Below are 26565 nucleotides of genomic sequence, written 5' to 3' on the forward strand. Positions count from 1 at the left end.
CCATTTTGTTGTCCACGATGCTGGTAGTAGGGCAGTAAAGGTTTCCACCAGTATTCTGCTCCATTTTGTTGCTGAGCAACAGATGGCACCAAAGGAGTAGTCTGACATGATGGTATCTGACATGCAAGTGCAGATGAAGGAACAATGTGTCACTGAATTCCTCCATGCAGAAAAAAATTGCACCCATTGATGTTCATTGACGTTTGCTGAATGTTCATGGAGACCAAACAGTGGATGTAGTGCAGAGAGAAGGTGGATGGTGCATTTCAGCAGTAGTGGCAATGACAGTGTGTCACCTCCACTGATGCAGATCTTTACAAGTAGTGATAACTGTTGTAAAAATAGTCTTTTGTGGATGAGAATTTGCTCTGTCAGATAGTGTCATTGTGCTCTTTGTATCCAGCCTTTAGAAGATCCCTTTTGATACATTTTCACAGCATCATCATAGAAATGTGTATATTGTTTTATAAACACGTAAAAAACTAGAAAGACCTAAAATATGAAAATTATAAAATAATTAGAGGAAGATTCAGTGTGCCTTTAGTTGAATATTTCAAATTGTTAGCAAGTGTATTTTAAGCATTTACTTTGCTTCCATTTATAGAAGAAAAAAGGATGCTCAGTTAGCCAAATAGACAAAATGTTTTAACAATTCAGAATAAGAAATTTAAAAGAAATAAACAAGTAAACAATCCCTGAACATATCAGGAGAATGTCAGATGTGCTGCATTACATGTCATAGTTGTCATAGTTGTTTGTATGAAGAAGTTCATTACAATTAATGTTTTGATGTACTGCCAAGGTAAAGAATTAAAACCTTCCCATTTCTTGAAACTACTTATTTTCACTATTTCTTTCTATACTTGGATGTAAGGATGGATCTTAACATGTTCTTCAAAGCTACTTTGATTTAGCACTCTGGAGATTTTCACATCCAAAATTAGCATGAGTTTAAATCTCAGGTGATTTACTGCAGCTCCTCCATAATCACTCTTCTGACAGAATCAGTGCCAAATGCTTTTGAGTCTATGAAGCCTGAGGCTAGAGAAGAATCATCTGTATGTTCTCTTTGCCATTCAAAGATTTGTCTTTGATTACTTCAGAAAAATTAATTATTTTCATGTATTTTCTATTGAATATTTCCTCCAAGAACATTGCAATGCATTAATTTTAATTATTTTGAAATCTTCATTCTAATAAAAGCTGCCAGTGATGACTGGACTTAGTATTTTCAAAATACAATCTTTGTAGAATATGTAATTTCATTTAAAATTGTTAAAAATGAGTCTTATATTCTTTAAATAAACTCTAAAACCTTGAAATCAAAAGCGTTGATGCAGCTTTATAATGAGAAGTGTGAACAGTTTACTAACTGTGTGAGTAAAGAGAGCAAATTCTCTGCATTTGGAGAAGGTTTTGAGATACTTTTCTAAGAAATAGCTAGGATGGTCTTCAGGATCTGCGGAGACCAGACACATAGCACTATTATGGCATTGTCTGTCACTTTAGCGTCTTTGAGAGGATCTCATTATCAATAACCAGGGTCTTACAGAAGAAGCCCTGAGCTTAAGCACCCCAGGATGGTCAACAACCTTTTCTGAATACTAGGTGCCACATATTCACAAGCCTTTAAGTCTATCTCTGTTTATTCTTTTGGTTCACATTCTCTTCCAGGCATTACCCTGTCCTTCTCTGCTTCCTAACGTTCTCTATATTAATGTATACTTTCTGAGTTTAGCTTGATTTTTTTCACATGATGGGAAAATAAATCCTACAGATTAAGCAATTCCTTAACTATATTCTGATCTTCTTTGTAAGCATGTATATCTGAAAGTTGTTGCAAAACTGCAAAAGTGTAAAATTGTAATTCCACCACTCTGAAGCCTATTGAGTTTTACCCTTTCTCTGTTATGCATTTTGTTATAGGCCAAGTCCCTCCTGCCAGCATCACTACAGAGAATTTTATTTTTCCCGTGAATATGATAATCAGCCCAGTCACCAGACCATATCTAAATGCTTTTCCTAGTACTTCACTACAGATGGAGTGCTCATTAACTTACCAAAATCTCTGTTCTGTGTTCTCACTTGCACTTAACTCCTATTTATTTCTCTTTTAAGGAGGTGAATTCCTTCCAGAAGTTTTTTATTAGTCTGAATTAAGCTATTAGCATTAATTACTAAGCATTTTGCCTCTCTTTGGAAGAACCATTAAATTCCTTAATTTGTCAGCAACCAATTATTATTACCCAAACCTTAAAAAAAAACAAGATTTTTCTGTCAATGGAAGTTCACAAAGAAAAGTGAACAAATTTTCACTTTATATGTGGGAAGAATATGAGGTCAGAGACATTTTAGCTGAATGATATAGAAAGAACAGTAGCTTTACAGCAGCATTCCTTTAGAAAATGTAGATAAAGCTAGGAAATGATTAATTTCACTTAAAAGTTTTTTGCTGCCAATGTGCACATTTCACAAGCCATTTTCAATAATTGTAGTATTTTTGTGGTTTATCAGGCATTCATATGTTTGAAGAATGAATGTCTGTAAACTTACAGTGGTAAAATAATTATGAACTTGGAATAAAAGTTAAAAAATCTCATTATGTCTATTTTTAACTGTACAGGGTTGTATCCTATGCTTGCTACCCCTCATTTTGGAAGCATCACGTGGATTCTCCAAGTGAAAATCACTGTTATGTGTCCAGTGAATATGGAAAGAACCATACAAAAGGGCCTTGTCCCAATGCTTTAGAAGATTCCAATCGGTTATATCGCTGTGGCTCTCATTACAGGGTCTCCTCAAAAGTAAGTTCATGCTGTGCACACATCCTATGGGACTTGAAAATAATTTGATATATGGAAATATTTGCACTGTACTTGAGCACTTATAAGAAGAGTTTTTCTTTTTACTACATTTGTCAGAAGAGATTATGTTGGTATTTTTTTTGTTTTTGTTTGTAGTTTCTCAGTTTCTCTTCAAATAGATGCTGCTATGGTTCTTAAGAAATTAAAGATAGAAAAGAAACTATGCAGTCATAAATGTACATCATTTCTTAAACATATTCTTGAAAGTTTTTCTCATTTGGAAAAACAAAAATGCTTTAGCAGAAACACATGTAAAATGGTATATTTTATACCATATACATATATAGCATAGATTCATTGAATCATAGAATGGGTTGGGTTGGAAGGGACCTTTAAGATCATCTAGTTTCAACCCCCTTGCTATAGGTGTGGAGGGTTGCTCAGAGCCCCACTCAGCCTGGCCTTGACTGCTTCCAGGGAGGAGGCATTCACAACTTCACTGGGCAAGCTGGTATATATGTTATATATAAGCTGTTATATATATACACACACACACATATATATACATATGATGCATGCATGTGGTGATAAATTGTTATGTGGTTTATGCTATTTAAAAGAATGTATTTTCTTCCCTTCTGCTGCTGTTCTTCCTTTGTCTCAGGAAACTGATATAATGGAAGAAATCATGGCCAAAGGACCTGTGCAAGGTATGGTAAGTTTGAAATATGTTAATATTTTCATTGAAGTAATTAATGTACAACGACCTTGTAGCTAAATACTAGAAATCATAAATTGAATAAAACAGACATATGCACAGTGGTTCACCCATGGACTCCAGCATTGATGTAACTTTTGGTGTGCAAGGGCTTAGGTCTCCTAGGAAAATAAAGATACTTCAACAGGATGTGAGGGAATGGAAAAAAGTTGTTTAGCCTGACTGGTTGCAGCTACAGATGGTGCAGACAGCATATGGGGATGGGGAAAGGGCATTGTGCTGGATGTTCATCTGTTCTAGATGGAAGACCAATGCAAACCCAGGGGCTTATGTATTTCTGAGTTGAGTTATACAGTGAATTATCATGGCCTCCAAGTCATTACTGAAAAATATATGATTAGATATGATTCATTTCAGTGCATCATGGTGTTGAAATTCCTTCTTGAAGATCTTTATGTGAGCAACTGCAATTTGAAGCTCAACTTTTACGAGATCAGTACTATTAGTCTTCTGCCCAATTTTGTTCAAGGGAAACATTCTTTCCCACACTGAATTTTGTCTAGAAGTGAACACAGTGTTTGCACTTACTTTGAGAAAAGGGAACAGTTTGAATCCTGAACATAGAATTTCAGACCACACTAATATTGACTTCCCCAAGAATGTACGCATAGTTTGCTATTTTAATCTATCTGTACTAAATGTTCCACACATAATAATATAGATTCAGATGTTTGTTAAGTTTTAATCATGCAATGGATCACATAGTTTTTCGAATGTCAATGAGTTTCCAGCAAAAGTGTCTGTGTCATATTAAGGTAATGTTATATGTGAAAAATCTAGCTCTCAGGAAGAGCATGTATCTGAGAGAGTCTACAACTGAGTGTGATTACTTTCCATCCTTTCTTTTTGTTATAATGAGATCCTTAAACGAGTCACTGTTATGATCTAATAGTTTGTCACTGTTCTTATTCTATCTTCCCATAATACAAATGCAATCAGGACATGATTCTAACTTTAAAACAATATCGTGCATTTTTTTTTCAGAACATCCTGAAAGTGATCTTCAGCTACTGAAAATGATTTTCCATTTTTCTTCACTTGTCATTCCTCAAGATCTTACAAAGTACTTATGACCAATCTTATCTAATGTAATAAGTAGTATTTAATACTGGATAACACACAAGAACCTTTCAAGATGATTAAAATCATCTTGTTTAATGATGAATGATTTTGTTGCTTTTTTTTTGTGCACGTTCCACATTATGAAGGATGCATATATTTTTAATAATTCTTTAATTTTATTTAATTAGTTTAATTCTTTAATTTTCTTTTAATTAAAAATGTTCTCCTATACAGCTTTTTGTTTGAATTACAGTTTCTTTCTAGCAAACATCATTTTTTATGTGGTACAGAATGGAGCAATTAGCAGTTTCAGGTGCAAATGATGTAACACTAGCTGCTTGTAAAATTAATTTTGAAATAAACATAGTGTAGTTTTGCTAATGCTTTGAAAAAATTCAAATAGACAATCAAATACTGGCCACAATTTTCATGTAATGGAGTTTATGATATGTTCCTATAGTTACAGTGCTGACATAGTCTACGATCCTCTTCTATAATGTTAGCCAGTCTCAGGCAAAAGAAAAGCTAAAACCACATTTTTGGCAATACATGAAATATTCCACACTAACAGGTTTTTAAAGTTTGTAATTTCACTTATCATGACCTTGGAAATAAAGGAAAAATCTCGAGACAGTGCTAAGCTGTATAAATGTATAGTACTACAATTTTTCTTTGGTAGGAACCATATATATATATATATATATATATATGTATATGTATATGTATGTATGTATTTAATCTTCATATATCTAAGATATGTGGATTCTAATTTAAGAATTGTGTTCAGAAGAATCCATAATAGAACAAATCTTATAATCCACTGTGTTTATGCAAGAATCAGACAGCTCAGCATGGTAATTAATGCATATGCTACAGTAAGACATGAAATTATTGCCTCTTCCAATTAATTAGAATCATAGAATCACCAAGGTTGGAAAAGACCTGCATCCATTCCAACCGTCCACCTATCACCAATAGTTCTCTCTAAACCACATCCCTCAAGACAATATCTAAACATTCTTTAAAATACCTCCAGGTTTGGTGGCACCACCACCTCCCTGGGCATCCCGTTCCTGTGTCTGACCACTCTTCTGGAGGAGAAGTATTTCTTAGCATCCAGTCTGAATTTCTTCTGGCTCAACTCAAAGCCATTCCTTCTAGTCATATTACTAATTATAAGAGTGAAAAGGCTGATCCCCAGCTCACTACAACCTCCCTTCAGGTAGTTATAGAGAGCAGTAAGATCTCCCCTCAGCCTCTTCTTCTCCTGACTGAACAATCCCAGCTCCCTCAGCTGTTTGTCATAGGGCCTGTGCTCCAGACCCCTCACAGCTTTGTTGCCCTTCTCTGGACATGCTCCAGGACTTTGATGCCAGTTGTCTTTTTAGCCACCTGGGCACACTGCTAGCTCATGTTCAGCTGAGCATCAACCAATACCAGTACCCCCATTTTGGAAAATGCATGGTTGCACTGATATGGGATGGCACACAGCTGGCTGGAAAAGTGTGATCCTTTCCAAGTCACAGTCCATTTCAGGACAAGGTCCCTGAAAAAATAAAAATATCTCAGTACTTGATTTTGAATTATCGTCTTTCTCTCTACTCTACAGGTGCACAGCTTCTGATTAATATGCAGGCTTTTTAAATAGATACACATAAATATATACACATGCAAACAATTATATATGGATATACGTACACAGAATGTATACATATTCTACATATGTACATATAATACACAAGCAGCTGAAATTTTCTCATGTAGATTGAAGTTATTTTGCAAATACATTTAAAATGTTGTATTTCATTTCAGTATGATTGGTGTGATAGTTCTTCAAAGAGCTGAGAATATACTTACAATTTAGAGCTGCTGATACAGAATAAATTGTTTGCTGAAACTGAATAAATGGACCTTAATATACTGGTACAAAGAGGTCCACAGGAGTTCCTTGAGCTATACAGTGGAGCGCCTGGGAGAGGAAGGAGTAAACCTTTGCAGGGAACTGTTGCTGAGTCGTGACCTTGCAGCTAGAAGCAAGAATAAAGTCTGTGCTATTTTCCACTTGGTTTGTTGCTATCAATAGCTGTGAGCTCTCATCCTGCAGACAGCTCAGGCAGAAGATGTGGCATTATTCATTAAATTTATTTTTCTTATTTAACTGATAAAGCTCTTCCCAGTTCTTGCCACTTATCACCATGTTTACTTATTCTCTGTGTGTTGCTATCTGCATAAATTTTGGATATGAGAGACCTTATTTACAGTGAATATTTTCAGCCAGGTTTCCTGGGCAAATGAAACCTATATAAATGACCATGTTTTGAGCTGTTCTTTTTCCTCCCATCTTTCTGTCTGCTAAAATTTGCAAATGTTTTCTTTTTTCAGCCAATTTGATAGAGGTCAAGAGGTCATAAAGAGAATTAATTTCCTTGGAGTTAGGGAAGTAATTTGAAAACATGCCAGACAAATAAAAACTGCATCATGAGCTTGCCTTACTGGATACTGCAGATCTATATAAGGCATGCATATTACCATGCTCCAACCACATAAAAACTGTCATTGAAACTTGCACCTTATTAGGTTCCTAGGGCACAAGACTTTAAGAAACTGGGTTTCATTAATTCTCATGTTCCAGGTAGTGTGGCAATTTAAGTGTACTAAAATCATAAGCTAAACGTAGACTGAAATTAATCTTGTGTTTATACTTCTATTTAGGTACTGTAAGCTGGAAAATATTTTCTCTGGATGAGAGTAGCTCAGCAAGAAAAAAAACAAATGGTACTAAATGAACAGAACAAAATGGAAAAGAAAATATTTTCCTTAAAATTGAATCAAGTAATATTCCTAAGTGTAAAGAGCAGATAGTAATATTCATTCTCTTGCACTAAATTACAATTCTTCAGCTTGTTGGCCTTACGCTGCTATTGACACGCAGTATCACAATTTTACAGTACTTTCATCTGAAAGTCAAGATGAACAGACATAGAAAATCTATTTTTACACAAGGTGATTCCAGTCTACCTAATGAACAATGTGAGTTAAAATTAATAATAAAAAAAAGTAAATTAGCAGTTGTTTATTACTCTGTCATATTTCATAGGGTGCTATACTCAGGGATATGCACTGGCTGTTAAATGCTTCTCTTGATTATGTAGACGTTTGTCAGAACTGAGGATTTTATTGCATGAACCTTGAGGAGTTTTGTCTTATTGGACTGGATGTGCACAGATCTGAGAAAACTTGCATAAGCACAGAGGAGGAGATATATCTTCATACTTTAGTGAAATAGATCTGTTTTAGGGAGTTTCAAGGACAGGGAAACACAACTAATTTGACAAGAGACATTTGAGAGATGTGTTGGAGTATTTCCCTTGGTTTACTCACAGGAGGGAACTTCTCTGAGTAATTAATGGATTTATTGTAATTACAAAGTACACTCATGCAGTATGATACAAAATCTCGCTGCTAAAATTCAAGGAGCAAACTAGAGTACAAGCAATATTTGCTGACTGTGCTGACTTTTACTTAGTATTTTCTTTTTTTTTTTTTTAGCTATCATGAAAGTGTATGAAGATTTTTTCCTTTACAAAGAAGGAATCTACAGATACTCATACAAAGCAGGATCCAAATGGAAAACTCACTCAGTGAAACTCCTTGGGTGAGTATTCTTTTGCCTTTTTCACCCTTCTTGTCATGAGCACAAGGAAATACTACTGCTCAGTTTGGAACCTAATGGCTTTGTTGCAGAGGTGTAGCACTGTTGCCTCCCAATGTAAAATTCCATTTGTTCTATTTTTTTTTTCATATTTGAGAATTTTAGATGTCATTGGAATGAGCTGCAGTCCTGCAGTCCTGTGGCCTTTTAATCCACCCTGACATTGCTCTGACACTTCAAATATAGAAATTATAAACAGAAGTGAAATGAACATGCCACCAAGCAGGACTCAAGCTGAGACATAAACGTTGCTGGTGGCCTCCTAACTAAGCAGAACAGCTGCACTTACAGAGCAATCTGGGCTCTCCACACCCTGTACAGAAATCAAATGCTGCTAGGGTGCTGCTGGTTTTATTGGGGATGCACAAGAAATACACACACAGATCTGAAACTCTTGTGGAAGAATATGAATAAAACATCAGTTGATTTCCCCTCAAATGCAGAACAATGCCAACAAATGACAAGTATCTAACAATGCATCCACTTGAGTTATAGAACACATCAGAGGGCTTTTTTCTCTGACATGGAGGGAATATGCAAGTTTGTACTTAATAAATCACTGAAGGAATAGTTACACAGACAAATGGCTGAAGATAAGTCTCAAATATTTTCTAAATAATGTGGAATATCAAATAAATAACGATTGAGTCCTGTGCAAGAAAGAATATCTCAAACATGATGCTTCAAGAGAAAAGTGTTCTGAAATAAATTGCCTGTTGTATCTGTGATATAGATATCCTTGCAAAGGGCATGGAAATGCTTTCAGCTGGGGAAACTGTTGATTAGGAATTACAAGAGTGTGTCTGCTAGTGGCACAGCAGCAGGGAGAAGCAGCCTTAAGCAGGATCAGCCTTGAGTCTATATAGTTGCAAAAAGTCCTGACTCAGAGACTGATTAAGGAAAAGCTCCTGAAGGTAGTGATGAGAAACTATGAAAGAGAAACTGGCAGGGACTTTGGAAAACAGACTATTTTAGGAATTATGAAGTAAAGCCTGTATCTTTGGTGTATGTATTGTCTTTAAGGTATATTTGAAAGAGAAATTAGTAAAATTAAACAGTAAAATTGGTCTCTGAGGCTACAAGAGCAGAGGTTGAGATTCCTATTCTTGGTGCAAGTGTAGGGTGGTAATAACTATTCCCTCAAAGAAAAATATGTTGTCTAATCTAGTGAATCTCTTCACAAAAGAGAGTCATTAGACCAGAATTGCACAGGGGAATAATCTGATAACTGAGGAGCAAGGGACGAGGACTATTAATGTGCTGAAGTACCTGCTGGTTTAAATGGTAACCAATAGGATGTTCACAGAAAAAAATAGCATGTAGGCAAGGAGCCATTTACAAGCAAAAAAACAGGAAACCTTGACTTAGACCTGCAGTAATCTGAGTATTATATGGACCAGTCTGTGCAAAACACTGAGTAGGAAGAAAGTGTATTAATATGCCAAAGGACATGAACAAAAAAAAGTGAATGAAAAAGAAGAAAACAGAAGACAAAGAAACCTCAGACTGATTAGCAGTTTAATATATGGGAAATATATTTACTTAACTTTTGTTGATTGCTGAACTATCTAATGGATCCAACATTACCCATCTTTCCACCATCTAATGTATAAGTGTTCTGACTGTTGGGACTATGCCACATGAAATATGACACGAGGTGTTTAACTCTAAAATTAGACCCAGTTTTGACAAACTGAAAGTTGTTTGAGCCCAAGACCTGGTGTGCTTAAACTTATCACAGAATTGTTTGAGTTGGAAAGGACATTTGAAGGTCATCTGGTCCAATTGAGTAGGGGTCTGGAGCACAAGCCTTATGAGGAGCAGCTGGGGGAGATGGGATTATTTAGTCTGGAGAAGAGGAGGCTCAGGAAAGACCTTATCACTCTCTAGAAATGCATTAAGGGAGGTTGTGATGAGGTGAGCATGAGCCTTTTCTCATGATAGGAGTAGTTGGCATTACGTCAAGTTGAGCCAGGGGAGATTCAGATTGGATGTTAGGAAATACTTATTCTCTGAGAGAGTGGTAAGGTGCTGGAATGGGCCAGCCAGGGAGCTGGTGGAGTCACTGACCCTGGTGGTGTTCAAGGAATGTTTAAATACAGTGTTGTGGAAAACGGTTTAGCATGAAATATTTGTGGTAGGTAGATGGATGGACTGGATGATCTTGTAGATCTTTTCCAACCTTAGTGATTCTATGATTCTAACTCACCTGCAATAAACAGGGACGCCTACAGCTTGATCAGATCACCCAGAGCCCCATCTAGGCAGGCCTTGAGGGGCCTTGTCTGGAGGGATGGGAATTCCACCACGTCTCTGGGCACCATTTTACTAGCAGTGATGAATCCAGTGATTAAATGTGACTCAGCACTGTGAAGTCTAGAACACTGATTTGTAAAGATTCAAATGCCTTCAGGATGAAGCTGTCACCTTTTTTCAGATCATTCATTACTTAAAACTAATTTGAATGTAAAGAGAATAGCCCAGATATAAGCTCTCTTCCATCTACATAGATTATTGTGGGGTTTTTTTGTTGTTGTTTCTGTTTTTGTGTGTGTGTGTGTGCATATGTTCTTGTTTTTGGTTTTGAGCAAAGGATAACACAAACTCTTACCTAAGAAAAAGCTAAAGAGAATCTCATGAATGTTGAACTTGAAATAAAAATAGTGATGAATGTTTTCATTTTACTTCTTTTTTTTCTGGAGAGAGAAAAAGGGGCAGAGGCACAATGAGATAGGGTAAAAAAATGCAGTTTTGTGCAGACTGATATCTATTGTAATCTGATTGTTTTATTTATAACTCCTTTCCTAAAAAGGAGTTAATAATATTTGTAAAAGACAAAAACAGTTTTGAAAGTGCCATAAGCTGCTCACGCATGCAACTGTGTATAACATAACAGTGTTATAAATTATATATAAGTTTTCGTGAAAACGTCTAACTGAATTTTATGCAAGTAGAAATTGATAGCTATTTTCTACCACATTGAGGTTTCTACCTCATAAATCCAGCTCTAAATCTAAAAAAAATCTGTCTCCAGTGATGTACTGTGTGACCTCAGGCTCAAGGAGAGAATGGGAAAAGAACTGTATGGAAACAAGAGACAAAAATATGGAGCAGCCAGGCAGAAGGTGTTGCAGGTTGCAGATGGCTTGAATGTAAACATGGTCTCTGTGGACAGTGAAATAGAATTTCAGTGGTCTGAAGGCAGGACTGACAAACTGACTTTTAGAGAGAGTATCGTGTCTCAAATAGTTTCTGTGTCTTGACTGCAGAGTCTGAGAGGTAGAGAAAATGAGTAATGGAGACTGGAATTCATAATATTTAAGTTTTGGTGTTTAAATTTAGACGCCATGTCTCTGCTAGGCAGTCATGGTTTCCTTTATTATCCATGTCTGCTGATCTGCTCTTTTCTATCTGTCCTTAAGTGGATTGAATTACTTTTATTTAGTTCTATCTATAGTTTTATCTTGACTGTAAAGGAGCCCCTCGGGATAATGTCAGACTTGCAGAGCTAACATTAAAATGCCTGAGTTAGACTAGATAAATCCTACTTAAAACACATCATAAGTAAGGTCAGCTTGTGTAACATACTAATTGACCAATAATGTGTTATGTTTGTGGTAAGATAATAATTTCAAGACAAACATTTCAAGTCCATTGTATAGCAGATTCTTTCTAAAATTGGTGCTCAATTCTTTTTTTTTTGTTCTACACCTCTGTCTTTCTTAATCCGCCTGAGGATAAGAAGTGGAGCGTTTATAGAGACAAAAACAGTGAAGCAGATTTGAATATGGTGTAAGAAAGGCAAAATTTATTAAATTTGGAGGAAGAATATTGGCTTAAGGAGCTCTGCCTCTGTCAAATATATCTTTCTTCAAAGTCAGGAATAGCCAAGTAAAAATCCATCGGTAATGTTTGCAACCTGTTCAGGCAGACTCTTTCTCAGACTTATTAATCTTTATCAGTTCAAGATTTGTGATAGGCTACAATATCTGATGTGTATTTCCATTCAAATAACTGTATCTACTTCTCCCCTGACACTGAAAAATTTGGATGGGCCTCAAAAAGCACAAGTCCTTGCCTACAATCAGATACATTGACTGTCACCTTAAGGCTTGGATGGAACAAGTTTAGTTTTATTAAAAGCCTAAGATACTGATTCATGACCAAGATAGATTTTCACATATTTAGAAGATGCTCACTCAGAATGGCAAAGAAATTTAATAAGAGGACCCTGAGAGGTGTCCCTTCTATTTTTATCCAATGGAAGCTTTAAATTCAATAGGGCAGGAGAATAAATGGAATTGAAACATCTATGCCCTGAAAAAGCATGAGTTGAATTCATTGCTTCTTAACACTGAGAGTCCCTCTAATGGAGATAAAATTGACACGTGAGGCAAAAGTTTGTGTTTTAGTGATGAGTAGAAGTTCAGGCAGTGCAACAACACTTTAATAAACATTTAGATGACTCACTTGTGCAAAGTCCAGAGGCTTAAAAAAGATGCCAGTGACTACTGTTTGTGACACTTCAGTTTTTGACCTTGCGGATACATATTTTCTTTCAATTTTCCTTGTCACTTGTCCTCACTCTGTCTCAGATCATCAATAAAAACAAAGAAGCACCCTTTTATGCTATCAACAGCCACATTTTCTTCTTGGCTAGAGAAACCTTGAGATGAATTCTATTTTAATTTCATAGGAAATAAGTTCATTTTCTTTCATTTCTTTCTTTTCATTCCAGACAACCAACATCAGTTATTATAGTTTTAAAAATAAACAACACCTCAAAATATTTTACAGCAAAAAATAATACATTACAATATCATCAGGAAAAGATAAACTGTGTTTGGCAATTCATACAGTTAAATCTATGAGATTGTCTCCCATATAATTTGTTAAGGTAGTTTTATGAGAATAATTTAGCTACTGACGCACTGATAATTTCACTCATATTTTGTTTTAAAATGTCCATGTAAAACCATAGTTTTGAGTTCCAGTAATCCTTTTCTGAAAATCTTTTTCTGACAGAGAATACTAGTCAGTGAGTCTGACCTTCTTAAAAACAAAAGATTGAGAACCAAGATTCTCTCTAATTACATAGATGAAAATCATAATACATAAGAAAGTACAAATAAATGTATCTTGATAAAGGTTTGACTTTTTTTTTGGTCTGTTGGTATAATGGCAGTTATATGACCAAGTCCAGGGAGGAGAGGTAGATGAAAAGTTTCAGACTGCATGTGTTTGTGGCCCACTGTCTTTTTATATGTAGAAAGAGGTACAGCGCAACTCTTACAAAAGAAATACTTTTGTATTTAAGTAGATTAGAGGTTAAGATCAAAGAGACTGAGTAATTTTTTTTGTCCTTTTGCCCTGTAGGTCTAGTCTATGAGAAGACAGTCTTTTAGTCCAAGAAATTTCATAGGTTAATTTTTGATCAAAATAATGGCTCTATAGTAGCAATGCCCAGATACAAAACAGTATTTGGGAGAGAAATTATTCTATTTCATTAGCATTGGCTGTGTTCAGCATTTGGGTAGGATATATTTTCAAAAGGTACCTCTCTTTCTTGATTACAGAGTATCTTTTTTCCTAATCTAACTATCTAATTTCCCATAAATTGGATGTGATGAATTTAGAATATATGAAGTCATGTTTGATCACAGATAATTTTTTCAAGGATAGAAAGGACCAGAAATATTTCATTACTTATTTAACTTCAGAAATTATGTGATTTATACTGCACTGGAGGTTTTAAAAGGCTTTATAATTGCCCCATGTGACCTGAAGATCTTTATGAATGCCGAAACTATTTGAAATAATAATATTCAGAGGAAAAAAAAAGAAGAAGAAAATAAGGGAAAAGTAACTAAAAATATGAGTCAAGTCTAAACATTACAAACAGAGTATGTGCAACATTTCATAGAATTGTAGAATTGTTTGAGCTAGAAGGGACCTTAAAGGTCATCTGGTCCAACTCCCCTGCAATGACCAGGAGCACTACAGCTATATCAGGTTGCTAAAAGCCCCATCCAGCCTGACCTTGAATATCTCCTGGGACAGGGCTTCCTTGACCTCTCTGGGCAATGTGTTCCAGGGCCTTATCACCTTTATTTAAAATATTTATTCCTTATGTCCAGCTAAAATCTACCCTCTTTGAATTTGAAAACATTTCCTCTTGTCCTACCACCACAGACCCTTCTAATGTGTCTGCCACCTTCCTTCCAGTAGCTCCTCTTTAGATATTTAAAGTCCACTCTCAGTTCTCCCCAGAGCCTTCTCCAGGCTAAACAGCCCCAGCCTCATAGGTGAAGAGTTCCATCCTTTGGACCATTTTTATGCCCATCCTCTGGATGTGCTCCAACAGGTCCACAGCTCTGCTATACTGAGGACTCCACATCTGGATGCAGTACTCCAGGCGAGGCCTCATGAGGGGAAAGATCACCTCCCTCACCCTTTTGGCCATGATTCTTTGGATGTAGCCCAGGATATAATTGGCTTTATGGGATGTGAGGGGACACTGCTGGCTCATGTCCAGCTTACCTCCAGTTCTTTTCTGTGTTCCATCCTTACATCCCCCAGTTAGTACCAGCAGCAGGGTTGCCATGACCCAGGTGCAAGACCTTGTACTTGGATTTATTAAATCTCATGAGATTCTCCTGGGCCAATTCCTCGAGCCTGTCTACATCTCTCTGAATACCATACTGTCCCTCAGTTGTGTTGTCAGCACCACACAGCTTGGTGTCATCTGCAAACTTGCTGAGGGTGTACATGATCTCGTTGTTATGCCATTGGTGTCTCATTTTCCTTTACTCTTAAGGCCTTACTTCTTTTCAGACATGCTCATCCTTCTGTTTAAAAAGTATGGATATATTCTGTTTGTAGGACAAGTTGGAATTGGTTTCCCCTAGTAATCTGAAGTATTTTTTCCCTTGAAGATGACAGAATGCAATTTGGTGAAATTATTACTTTTTCAAGGTTTCTGTTCAAGGTTACTGTTCATTAAGGTTATATTTTACTGATCATGAAGGTTTTGTTTGGAAAAACTAAATAGCATATTTCTTACAGAATAGTTTTCTAATCACAAAGATTGCATTATTGTGTAATTTTGTGTAACATTCAAACCTTCTCCTTTATGACTTCTTAAAAATTTCTTCTTGTTCTTAATAAAAATGGAAATTTTGGAGAGGGCTTTTCCAAAAAATACTGGAGGACATTAGTGGTCTAAAACTTGCTTAAATGTAAGCCTAATGGATTCCTTGTCTCCATGGGTAAGGAGGTCCAACATCTGATTACATTTAAAATGTTGTTAATTTAGAGTAAATCCTCTTCTCTTCTCTTCTCTTCTCTTCTCTTCTCTTCTCTTCTCTTCTCTTCTCTTCTCTTCTCTTCTCTTCTCTTCTCTTCTCTTCTCTTCTCTTCTCTTCTCTTCTCTTCTCTTCTCTTCTCTTCTCTTCTCTTCTCTTCTCTTCTCTTCTCTTCTCTTCTCTTCCCTTCCCTTCCCTTCCCTTCCCTTCCCTTCCCTTCCCTTCCCTTCCCTTCCCTTCCCTTCCCTTCCCTTCCCTTCCCTTCCCTTCCCTTCCCTTCCCTTCCCTTCCCTTCCCTTCCCTTCCCTTCCCTTCCCTTCCCTTCCCTTCCCTTCCCTTCCCTTCCCTTCCCTTCCCTTCCCTTCCCTTCCCTTCCCTTCCCTTCCCTTCCCTTCCCTTCCCTTCCCTTCCCTTCCCTTCCCTTCCCTTCCCTTCCCTTCCCTTCCCTTCCCTTCCCTTCCCTTCCCTTCCCTTCCCTTCCCTCCCCTCCCCTCCCCTCCCCTCCCCTCCCCTCCCCTCCCCTCCCCTCCCCTCCCCTCCCCTCCCCGATAGTACTATTTGTACTATCACTGTGGTAGATAGTCAACTTCTCCAAACAGTGAATGGATAACTTCAGTTAAAAAATAAATCAGTTTTGATGATTTGGAGAATTCCAGGGTAAAATCTGATTGTAGAGTTTAAAAGCTAATTTTTCACAGGACTGAGAAGGATGTTAATTGTTAATACTTACACATACATGATTTATAATTCTTTAAAGTTTCATATTTAAACACTACACCTAGACCCCAAAAGTCTTCCATAGGTAACATTTTTTTCTCTCAACTGATGTTTTGCTTTTTGAGTGGTTTTTTTTTCATTTATTCTTTTAAAATATATTTAAGACATACAAGGACATAAAATTGTTGTAACTTGTATTTATATTATGACAGTACATTACTAGATTGTTGATAGCCATTCAACACTTTATTCACCATGTATTTCTTAATAATTTCCAACCTTTTCCTTAGCTTTACTTACACTTTACTAAGCGCATATGTCAAGATTCAGACTGAGATTTGAATGCCTAAAGATATGTTTTTGATGGTAGATATGATGTGGTAGATTTACAAATTTTCATCTTAGAGATTGTGATATAGTCAGTGGAGCCTGGAGGGGAACTCAGCTCCTTCTGCTTGTGGATATGTTAGTACCCTCAGGGGTATTTGGTGCTTGAAGAAGTGGAAAGAAGTTGCTGCCTGGTTACATTTCCAAAAGAAGATTAATTTCTTGTAGCTCTTATGTCATGTCTGCCATGTGGAAGACACCTGCATTTAAGCAAACAAATGGATCTCAATATATTCTGCTTCCTACTGTGGGACTCTTGGATTTACATATCTTAATCTGCAATTAAATCTTACAATATCACTGCCAGGAAAAATTCCAGTTCCAACACATACATTAACACTTACATTAAGAATAATAACTTAAACTACTAGTGTCTTTTCTGAGCTTTACAGACATTTCACTTCTTTGGGACAGAAATGAGTGAAAAAAAAAAGTGATGATTTCACTTTTATGACATGATGGATTATCTATTTCAGCATAACACTTCCAGTTACTCAATTTTTAAAATTTTGATTTTGAATAATTTGCAGAATCACCTGACATGACTTCTGAGCTGGTTCTCTCCAGGGAAAATGATTGGGAATGCTATCATTTTTCACTACTACTATCAATAACACAGCAGGTTGTTTTTCACTCCTGGTGCATGTTCCATCAGGGCTTCATTTTTGTTTGTTAGCAGACAAATCTTTGCAAATAGTATGTTTTAAAATATAGAAGAAATAAAAAAGTAACATCTTCGAGTTGACCCAGATGCAGTAAAAAAACACAGACTTCAGTCTAATAATGAAAATACATAGAATACAAACTCTATTGAAACATGATTGATTTCTGAATTTTTGAAATAACATACCATCCAATTTCTATTCATCCCAGTGGATTGATATGAGTTTTACAAGTTTCATGTTTCCTCTGACTTTTTTTTTTCAGATTACTGAATATTTTATGTTCCTTTTTAAAAAATTTGTCTGTTAGCTTTTGTTCATACTTCAAGCAGCAGTACTGACAGCAGAGAGTAAAAGAGCAGCTAAAATTAAGCTGAAATTATTATTCATTTATATCATGAATCTTTATGACTCAGGAAATTCACCCTCAGATACTTGACTTTGCAGCAGAAAGGATACTTGGGGATTTTTTTCTTTCTCTGAGGAAGCTAAACTTAAATTAAGCTTAAAGTGGAAAATGTGCTTTATTGCCATAAGGTGTGATAGGTACAATCAAGGTATACAGTATGTAAATTTATTTCATTAGTAAGACTGAAATTATAAAAACTACTGAAGTGTGTATTTATAGGCAGAAAAACAGAAAAAGAGAAATTTTGAAGATCAAATGAAATACATCTTCTGAGAAGACTCATTTAGAAAGTTGAGAAATCTATTTTAGAAAATAATTCCTCCTTTTCTAAAGGCACGACTGCAGAAATAGTTCTCATTTAGGTGTTTTTTGAAATAATTCTTCCTCTCTTAAAATCTATACAAGTATGAATGATCCAAAAAATCTCCAGAAATGCTCTTAGCTAGAGCTGACATGCATTCCTAGAGACAAGATGTCAAATCAAACTGATATGGGGCCCAAAATGCTGTAACACTAAACAGTATATATCTAGTGTATTTCACAAAGCAACTGCTGTTGGCATTACAGCTGAGTGATTTTCAGATGTAGAGAAGCACATTAGCCTGGGAGAAATGAGAACTGGTGAATCTCAGCCAGCCTATAGAGTGAGCCTGAACCAACCATGCCAAGATTTAGGAAAGGCTTCTTCAAAAGGGCCTGGGACTCCATACCATATTTGCTGCCACTGAAGATCAGCATCTGTGGACTTGGCAGTCTGTTCCACCTTTCCTGCTAAGTCCGGCTCCTGATTTGCACACTAAGCTCAAGACTGGTTTTGATCAGTAAACAATAAACCAACATTATTATCTGTTCTTTAACTGCAGGTGTTAAAAAACTGGCAAAATCACTTGCCTAATCATAGTCTATTAGCCTACTGTGCTATACAGCTGTTACACAAGATCTATATACCGAATACAAAATAATTTAATGGAATGGCAAATTGGCAGGGCCAACAAAGGTCCAATCACTGAGATTCTTAAGCAGTTTAGGCTACAGAGGATGTCTGAAGGTCATTCAGCTCAATGCCCCAGCTCAAAGAACCAACTTCAGACTTAATTCAGTTTCCTGGGGCTTCTAAGTCACAAAAATTTTGAGTTTACCTGAGGATAGATATTCCACAACCTCTGACGCTACCAGTCACTCATGCTGTAAAATAGTAAAATACTTTCTTCTTTATGTCCAATTGCAACTTCTCTTGCTGAAAACCATGACAGTTAACTTCTGTCTATTGGCTCTGGACACCTTGGGAGGATCTGTCTTCTCTGTGCTGCCTTTTTATAAAACAGAAGGAAACAAAAAGATCTCCTCCAAGCAATCTCTCCTGAGCTAGCTCCCTCAGCCTCTCCTTGTACATCCTGCACACAAGATCCAAACATCTCAGGGGGATACTGCTGTTTTTGCTCCAGTCTGGTCCTGAATTTCCTATTTGAGGGAGTCCAAATCCGAACTGACTGCTATAAGGGAGAGTAGTCCCTTCTCTTGACCTACTGGGGGCACTATTGTATACCTTAAGGTATTTTTATTTAGAGTATTTAAATGAATCAACATGAGAATGGATTACTGAATAAGCAGCTCTTCTTTCTAAACTGTAAGATAAGAAGCATATATGAAGTATTTCTGTTTGTACACAATTAGATAGAATAAAATCCAGGAAATGGAACTTGTTGCTACATTATTGTCTAAGATTAAAGAAAGGATCATTTTCTATTTTATTGTCTAAGTTTGCTTCTATTTAGAAATTTTTCTGAGAATCAATAAATTTCTATAAACACATAAAAATTAAATTTGAGATGTTTTAGAAAATAACATGTTAGAAAGCAGGAGCATAGTGGAAGAAATGTAAGATGTGAGACCACAAGAACTGGTTATCATACCACTCTGATAAATAAGAGTGATAATGCACAGTGCTGAATGTAGGAATACAAGAATATAAATACACATATAAATAAGTGAAATTTTCATCTATCTCTAAGACTGATGTAAGTATTGGACTTTCATACTGCATCCAATGTAGTTTTTTAGTTAAATGGCTACCAGTAAATCTCAATATGATAAGAATAAATGAATAAAACTATATATATATTTAAATATATGATCGTGACTAATCGTACCTGAAATATGTTTGGCAAAGATACAGCAAAAATTATTAACAGTCCCTGAACTTTCACATGGTAGTGCAAAGAACATCATAAAACCTATTTTTAAGCACAACAATTACCCTAAGTGGTCATTATCACAAATTTTGTTTTTATGACTTCTTGCATTGAGTGAGTAGTAGCTACAGCTAGGCTCACAGCTATAATCCAGACTTCAAATCTATGCTAGTCACAAAGTTTTTACTTCCAAAGTGAGCATTTTGATCTAATTGTCCTGTACCTCTTTTCTGATAGTATTGCCTATGATTGACAGTGTCTGGAAAATAAACAGCAGTATGACTTGCCACAGTAGGATTTTACCTCTAAACAGCAGTCATGCTATCCAATGGAGTTTGAAGGAAACTGAAATAGCAAACATCAACTGGCAGATCATGTGGCTAGTTGAGGAGACAGTTACATGCCGCAGGATATCTTTCCTGCAAAATCTTTGTCAAGGAGATGGACACTGAGGTCTTGGGCTCAAAAGAAGCTGGAAAAATCCCTAGTTTCTCAGTTATGACACAGCTGTGATTCTACAGCAAAAAGCTGTGACCTTATCTTGCTCAGTGTCCCTTCATATCAACTGTTACTCTGAAAGATTTGGAACCTGGTGTTTTAAATTTGTCTTTTTTGCTTTTTTGTTTTCCCCTTTGGCAAGAAGTATAGCTATTCCATACAGATCACTACTGCAAACCAAGGAGAACTGATGCTACTGTGGCTGTTTTTTCACAAAGATGACATAAATCTCCAAATTTCCCCATCCACATCATGGGATTTCTTGTTTTACTTTTGCTAACTGTGCTTCAAAGTGATTGGAGCACCATAAATACAGACAAATTATTTTACATTTTTGAGATACTGGTGAGGTAATTTTGTACATTTTATGATTAATTTTTACTGTGAAAAAACTAACAAATGTTCACATCTTTGTTTTTTTTATCTGTCCCCTTTATCAGGCTCCCAGCATCATGGCCCACAGACAGTAACTAGACAAGTATTCACTGTATAAATACAGAGTTCGTTAAGCAGTCGCTAGGTGTGCAAACATGCATCCACCTAAGGCCTGTAATGTAGCATTTGCTAATCCATCTACACCCAGACGATGGCCTTGGACCTTCTGCTACCATATATATGTATGCAAAGTGAGGATCATCATCTCAGAGCACTGAGCAATTCAGCTACAGTTACAAAACATCTGTCACTCAGAGGAGGGGACAGGCTTTGTGCAGCTTCATGGATATTGCCACAACATTTAGCATGTCCTGAAAGATGTCAGAGAAATATCAAGTTTACAGGTAATTTCCCTCACTGCACAGCAAACCAAATTAGGTTGTCAGCAATTCAGTTTGAGCTGAGAGCAGCAGGGAACACTTTTAGTTCCAGTTTACCAGTTAAAATTGTAAAGGTGTTGGCTGAGGTCTTTAACGAAAAAGTTTCTGTGGATCTTAAACTGAACTGAAATGTGTTCACATTAATTTAAGTACTCCTGCACAGTTCAGTTAGTTCAGCTGGCAAGTTCTATGGAGGAGGGATTCTGTCAATGAAAACATTTGATCACTGCAATGAGAAAATAAAGGCACGCTAGTGCTTGGTAGTTTTTCTAGTCTGTGCTGGCAATTTGACTTGTGGCTAGGAGGACAAATATGTTTATTTTCATCAGTGGAGGCATCTATTAGTCATGCTGTTTTATCTTTCGTACTAGGACAACTAACTATCTTTTCTCTTCTGGTTGCTTGTTTAAAGTCACAAAATGTGATCAAATGCATTAGAGGCCTCACTTGTACCATCTCTTGTAACAGGTGGGGATCATTACCTGGAAAAAATGGACAAAAACAAAAGTTCTGGGTAAGCGAATACTTAGTACTCTGTTTTGAAGGAGGAGACAGTATTTCTACAGTACAGATTAAAAAAAAAAACATTCTTTTCTTTCATTCCCTTTTTTAATATCTGCTTTTTTGTTGTTGCTGTTGTTTTCCATTCACCTTTAAGTCTTGCACAATTCTATACCCTTTCTGTCAAAGTTTTATCCTGTTGACCCTTGAACTATACAGCACGATCTTCCTCAATTTCAAAGCCTGCTTCATTTGATCTCCTATATCTATTTTCTCCTTCAAATCTTATTCAAATTTCCCATAAAAACTTTCTTCTTTTTGATGCTGAAAATGAAACTCAACAAACTAGTCAATATTATTTGAGAAAACATTCTGAAAAGACGGGGTATTTATTTTAACAGGATTGCAAAACACCTTCCATCTGTCAGCAAAAAATTAAACATAGCCTTTTTGTAATTCAGAGTCAGGCAGATCATATCATTTTGGTTGAGATTTAAAGCTCATACCATTATTCCAGTTCTCAGTAGAAGGTATTTGTAGTTCCTATAGCTGATGGCAAGGCTTATGGCTGCTGGTTCTACTGACATCTAAGGCAAAAACCCTTCTGACTTCATTAGAAACAATTTCCCAGAATGTCAATAGTAGCCTGAATGAAACCTGATTTATTAAAAGCTTTTTTTTCATATCTCAGGTCTATTAAACATATGTTAACATATTAACATTAATTTGAATGTTGACCACTATTGTTTAAATTACCACTTCCTCCAGGTGATATTTGATTTTGATAATGATTTTCTCTTCAATAAATCAGAGAGCTTATACTAATATGCCAAATACTAATAGCAATAGTAGTCCATTGATATTAACTCTGGCTCTGGAACCAAAATTTTGATCAAAATAAAAAGGAATAAATAAGTAGATATAAGGAACAGATGCATTTTGATTCTCACTGAATCTGAGAAACTTTCTTCAGAGAAAACTATCACAACAGTTTACCTTTATATTTCACACCTTGAATTTTAAAATACCATTGAAAAATGTTTTATTTGTATTTGTTTTTCTTTAGATTGCTGCAAATTCATGGGGAAAATACTGGGGAGAAAATGGCTATTTTAGGATTCTACGTGGACAAAATGAATGTGATATTGAGAAGCTAATTTTAACCACTTTGGGATAGCCACTGCCTTGTAACTGAAGTATTATACTGTATGGTGCTTTGTGTATCTATTCTTCCACTGCTGTACATCGAATCTTTCTAGAGAAATAAAGTCTTCTCTGTATGTTATCTTTCTTTCTACTATGGTTTGTTAGGCCTTCCTGACATGAACACACTGCAGTTATCACAATAGTGTTACAGTCTCACCCAGTACAAACACTGCTCTATACAAATAGCAAATTGTCTCCAAGACTACTGATAACCTTGGTGTCTCACAGAGCGGGAAGTTCTGTCTCCTGTTATTTACATCTCATCACTGTTTTGTTACATTAATGATGGCTGATTCAGCAGTGCCTGAAAAAAATGGAGTTATATTGGTAGTGTTAATCTCTTTATGATGCATACTGTGGTCACAGATCCCTTTAGAAATGTGCTCTACACAAAGAGCTGCTCATGGTCGTAGTAGATTAAAAAAGTGCAAATTAATGTAACTAGAATTCTAATCCTTTTGCAGAACTGTTTCCAATTCTAGCTTACATAAATTGTATCTGTGTATCATTCTCTCTTCCGTGAAAGTAATTTTTTACTAGTAGGTTTCATCAAGTTTATATATTTAAAGTAATTATAAAAATTGCTTCTAATGAAACAACATATTCCCGCCCCCACAACCACAATTAAAAATGTGCAACCTAAATAGTTTAATTGAATGAGAGACAGAAAAAAAAAAAGGATAATTTTTCCCTAATATCTTGACAAGTTTAATTACCATGCTGCTTGCCTTCTTTACCCAGGAGCAAACAAGTGCCTGTTCTCTCATCATTCCCAAAGGCTATTTCTTCTGCCCAACAGGAAAGTCAGAAAAGACATTCTGGTGTTTGTTCCCACTGCCATTTCTGTAGCCCAGACATGGTTCCTGGTGCTGGCCAGCAGGACGTGTACCAGCAGGTAATTAGTGCAGACACTCAGAAGCCCTTCCAGTCCCAACACTCACTTAGCTACTTCTGTCTATTGAAACTGCCTACTGCCACACATCCCTCTCATCTGGATTGCTACAGACCTTGATAGGCTTGAGAACTAATTGGCCTATATATTTTTAAAAATATAGATATTGCTGCTATTGGCATAGGAAGAAATAAACTACTCTGTCTCTTTTCAATTATTCCAATGGGCACTTGCCAACCATAATCATCAGTCATAAAATTGCCTTCAAAAGAAACAGTTGTGGCAAGTTAAATATATGGGGAGAAAATACTGCCATTAAATTACAGTAAAAGAATTTTCAGTGGGATTTTCAACAGCTTTAACGGACTATTTCTCATTCTTTCATTTCTAGAAAGTGAAGAACTAGACTTCTGTTACCATCAGAATAGGAGCATAATAGCTTTTCCTTCAAGAGGATTTAATATTGTTAATGTACAACAAATGTCCTTGCCACTAAATTAATGTTTCTTGAACTAAACTAGGGTCTTGACTTATAGTGGTTCACTACTGAAAGAGCTATTATAAAACTGTTGTGCCATATTGCTTGCAGAACAATCTCTTCTGTGGCCCCTAGTGTCATATGATAAACTGAATTTAGACACAAAAGCTTTAATCGCTTGAAATCTATAGCAGATTATAATGCAAGAATTTTTAGAAGAGCTAAGATCTGTGAGAGAAATAACCTTTCTAGGTTTGGTGAGATATTCCAGTACTTTCAAGGAAAAGACACTGAGCTACTTACACTGCAACTTCTCAAGTGCTTGATGCATATTGATTCTGTAAAATTCAAGGTTTGAAAAGAGTAGGACTTAGCTCTGCATTGAACAGTCTTGAAAAAATCTATGCATTGTGTGTTGGGTTGAATTCAATTCCAAATTGGTTTGTGCTGTTCTATATCTTACACTGTCTGCTGCTACTCTCATTTTGTTTAATTGTTTTCTCCACAGTATAAGAAGTGCAATAGTACTAATTCTGTACACTGCATTTACCAAATCACAGTATACAGCTCAATATGTATTATCAAATAAAAATTATATAGAAGTTAGGTGTAACTTACAAAATATTTAGTGCTCATGTGTTGTTATAGTGTGAAGGACATGGCTAATGGTCCAAATTCACTGGCAATATTACTGAATCAATGGTACCACTCTTCTTGCCATCATGGAATAAGGATTCTGTCCATCAAGAAACGTGCAAGCAGAGAATCTGGGCAAACAAGGTTTTACAACCTGCATATGTATTTTTCTAAAAAAAATATATATGCAGTAGCAATTTCTAAAAACATCTTCGTAGTCCTGGCTGACATCATACACAGCCTATGGAAAACTGAATAAAAAGTACCTGACCTCAAGAGAAGAAAATTTGCTGAGGTTTCTGAAAGACTTGAAATTAAGAGAAATGAAGAAAGGATGAAAGGAAGTAGAAGTTTTTAACTTCTCTTTCTGTTTTCAGCCAGGATGGGAAAAAAAAATTGGCATATTTTGCCTTAGAATCAGAACATTTCTTGTGTTTCAGCTCACTCTGAAACAAATATTCAGGATATGTTTCCACATTTTTCAGCAAGTCTGGGCCAAGATTTGAGAAAGCTGAAAGCAAGAGTATGTTTCTATTAGAACCTGATGGTTTTACTCCAGCCATTGTGGAAATCACTCCAATTTCCCTTTTATTTACTTGTTGGTTGTAGTCCAAAATCAAAACGTGCTCTGACTGGAGATAAATGTAGTTAAAATGGAGCAGAGCAGCAGAATTTTTAAAAATGTTTGACATCCAGTGAGTGGACCATGCCAACATGCAAACAACAGTGCTACACACATAAATACTTCAGCACCATGGGAGAGGCTGCCCTTGTGGCATTCTCAAGGTAAATAATTGCATGATGATTCACCCAGGAAAAAATCCCAGATAGAAGGAGAAAAATTATAATGAATCACTCATTTGTCTGAACTCTGAAGAATTAACTATTCTATCACAATGGAAAACTTTCTGCTTTTGAGTTTGGAGGAACAGGTGGCATTTCAATAATTAGCAATTTTTAATGTGGATTTTTCATTCACTGTTCTGGCGCTTCTCTGCCTCCTCTTGTGGTGTTGCCTCTCAATGTGTTTTCATTTGTGTATTACCCTTGTTATAACTAACATGCTCATGTTTTTGACAGCAAATTTGATATTGAAGTATAGATGAAGGTAAGCCATCTGTGTATGCTTATAATTCCCATAAGTTTCCATGCAGTTTCAGGGAGGCTGTTAGAATTTATTCCAGCAGAGCAGAGGAACGAAAAAAAACAACCTAATTTCTGGGAAACAAATTTTGTCAATGGACAGATCTCACAAGTGACAATTGCAGGGAGCAGGAGAATTTAAAAGGGCATAACAACAGCTTTGATACCATCTACCTTTTCAGATTCTGTTGCACTATTCTTTCAGTCTGTGTCTCTGCCAGCTTCCCCTCTATACATAGTGGTCTACTCTGCTCACTCCTGACTGGGACTCTGCTGACTCCATATAATTCCAACAGCAGGGACTCACCACAAGGGAGAGGTTAATGATTAGTCATAAGAAGACAGAATCCTGAGAAATGGGTGCACTTC

The 26565-nt window shown here is 36.2% G+C and overlaps 1 protein-coding gene across 4 annotated transcripts in view; it reads left to right on the forward strand.

Moving 5' to 3' along the window:
* TINAG (tubulointerstitial nephritis antigen) overlaps positions 1–24002 on the forward strand; it is a 48674-nt gene extending 24672 nt beyond the window's left edge. For 2 of the 4 annotated variants that reach the window (XM_065730820.1, XM_065730818.1), the window contains 5 exons: positions 2624–2804; positions 3469–3514; positions 8194–8299; positions 21809–21854; positions 22908–24002. In XM_065730820.1, the coding sequence (XP_065586892.1) occupies positions 2624–2804; positions 3469–3514; positions 8194–8299; positions 21809–21854; positions 22908–23018 (490 nt within the window). In that variant the 3' untranslated portion in view covers positions 23019–24002. Of the gene's footprint in view, positions 1–2623; positions 2805–3468; positions 3520–4566; positions 4785–8193; positions 8300–21808; positions 21855–22907 lie in introns of those variants that run through there. The other 2 variants (XM_065730822.1, XM_065730821.1) reach the window with 2 other exon arrangements.
* The last annotated feature ends 2563 nt before the right edge of the window (positions 24003–26565 follow it).

The sequence above is a fragment of the Cyrtonyx montezumae genome, unplaced genomic scaffold (genome assembly GCF_038088225.1).
Source record: "Cyrtonyx montezumae isolate F1298 unplaced genomic scaffold, pur_monq_1.0 scaffold_13, whole genome shotgun sequence".
Lineage (NCBI taxonomy): Eukaryota > Metazoa > Chordata > Aves > Galliformes > Odontophoridae > Cyrtonyx > Cyrtonyx montezumae.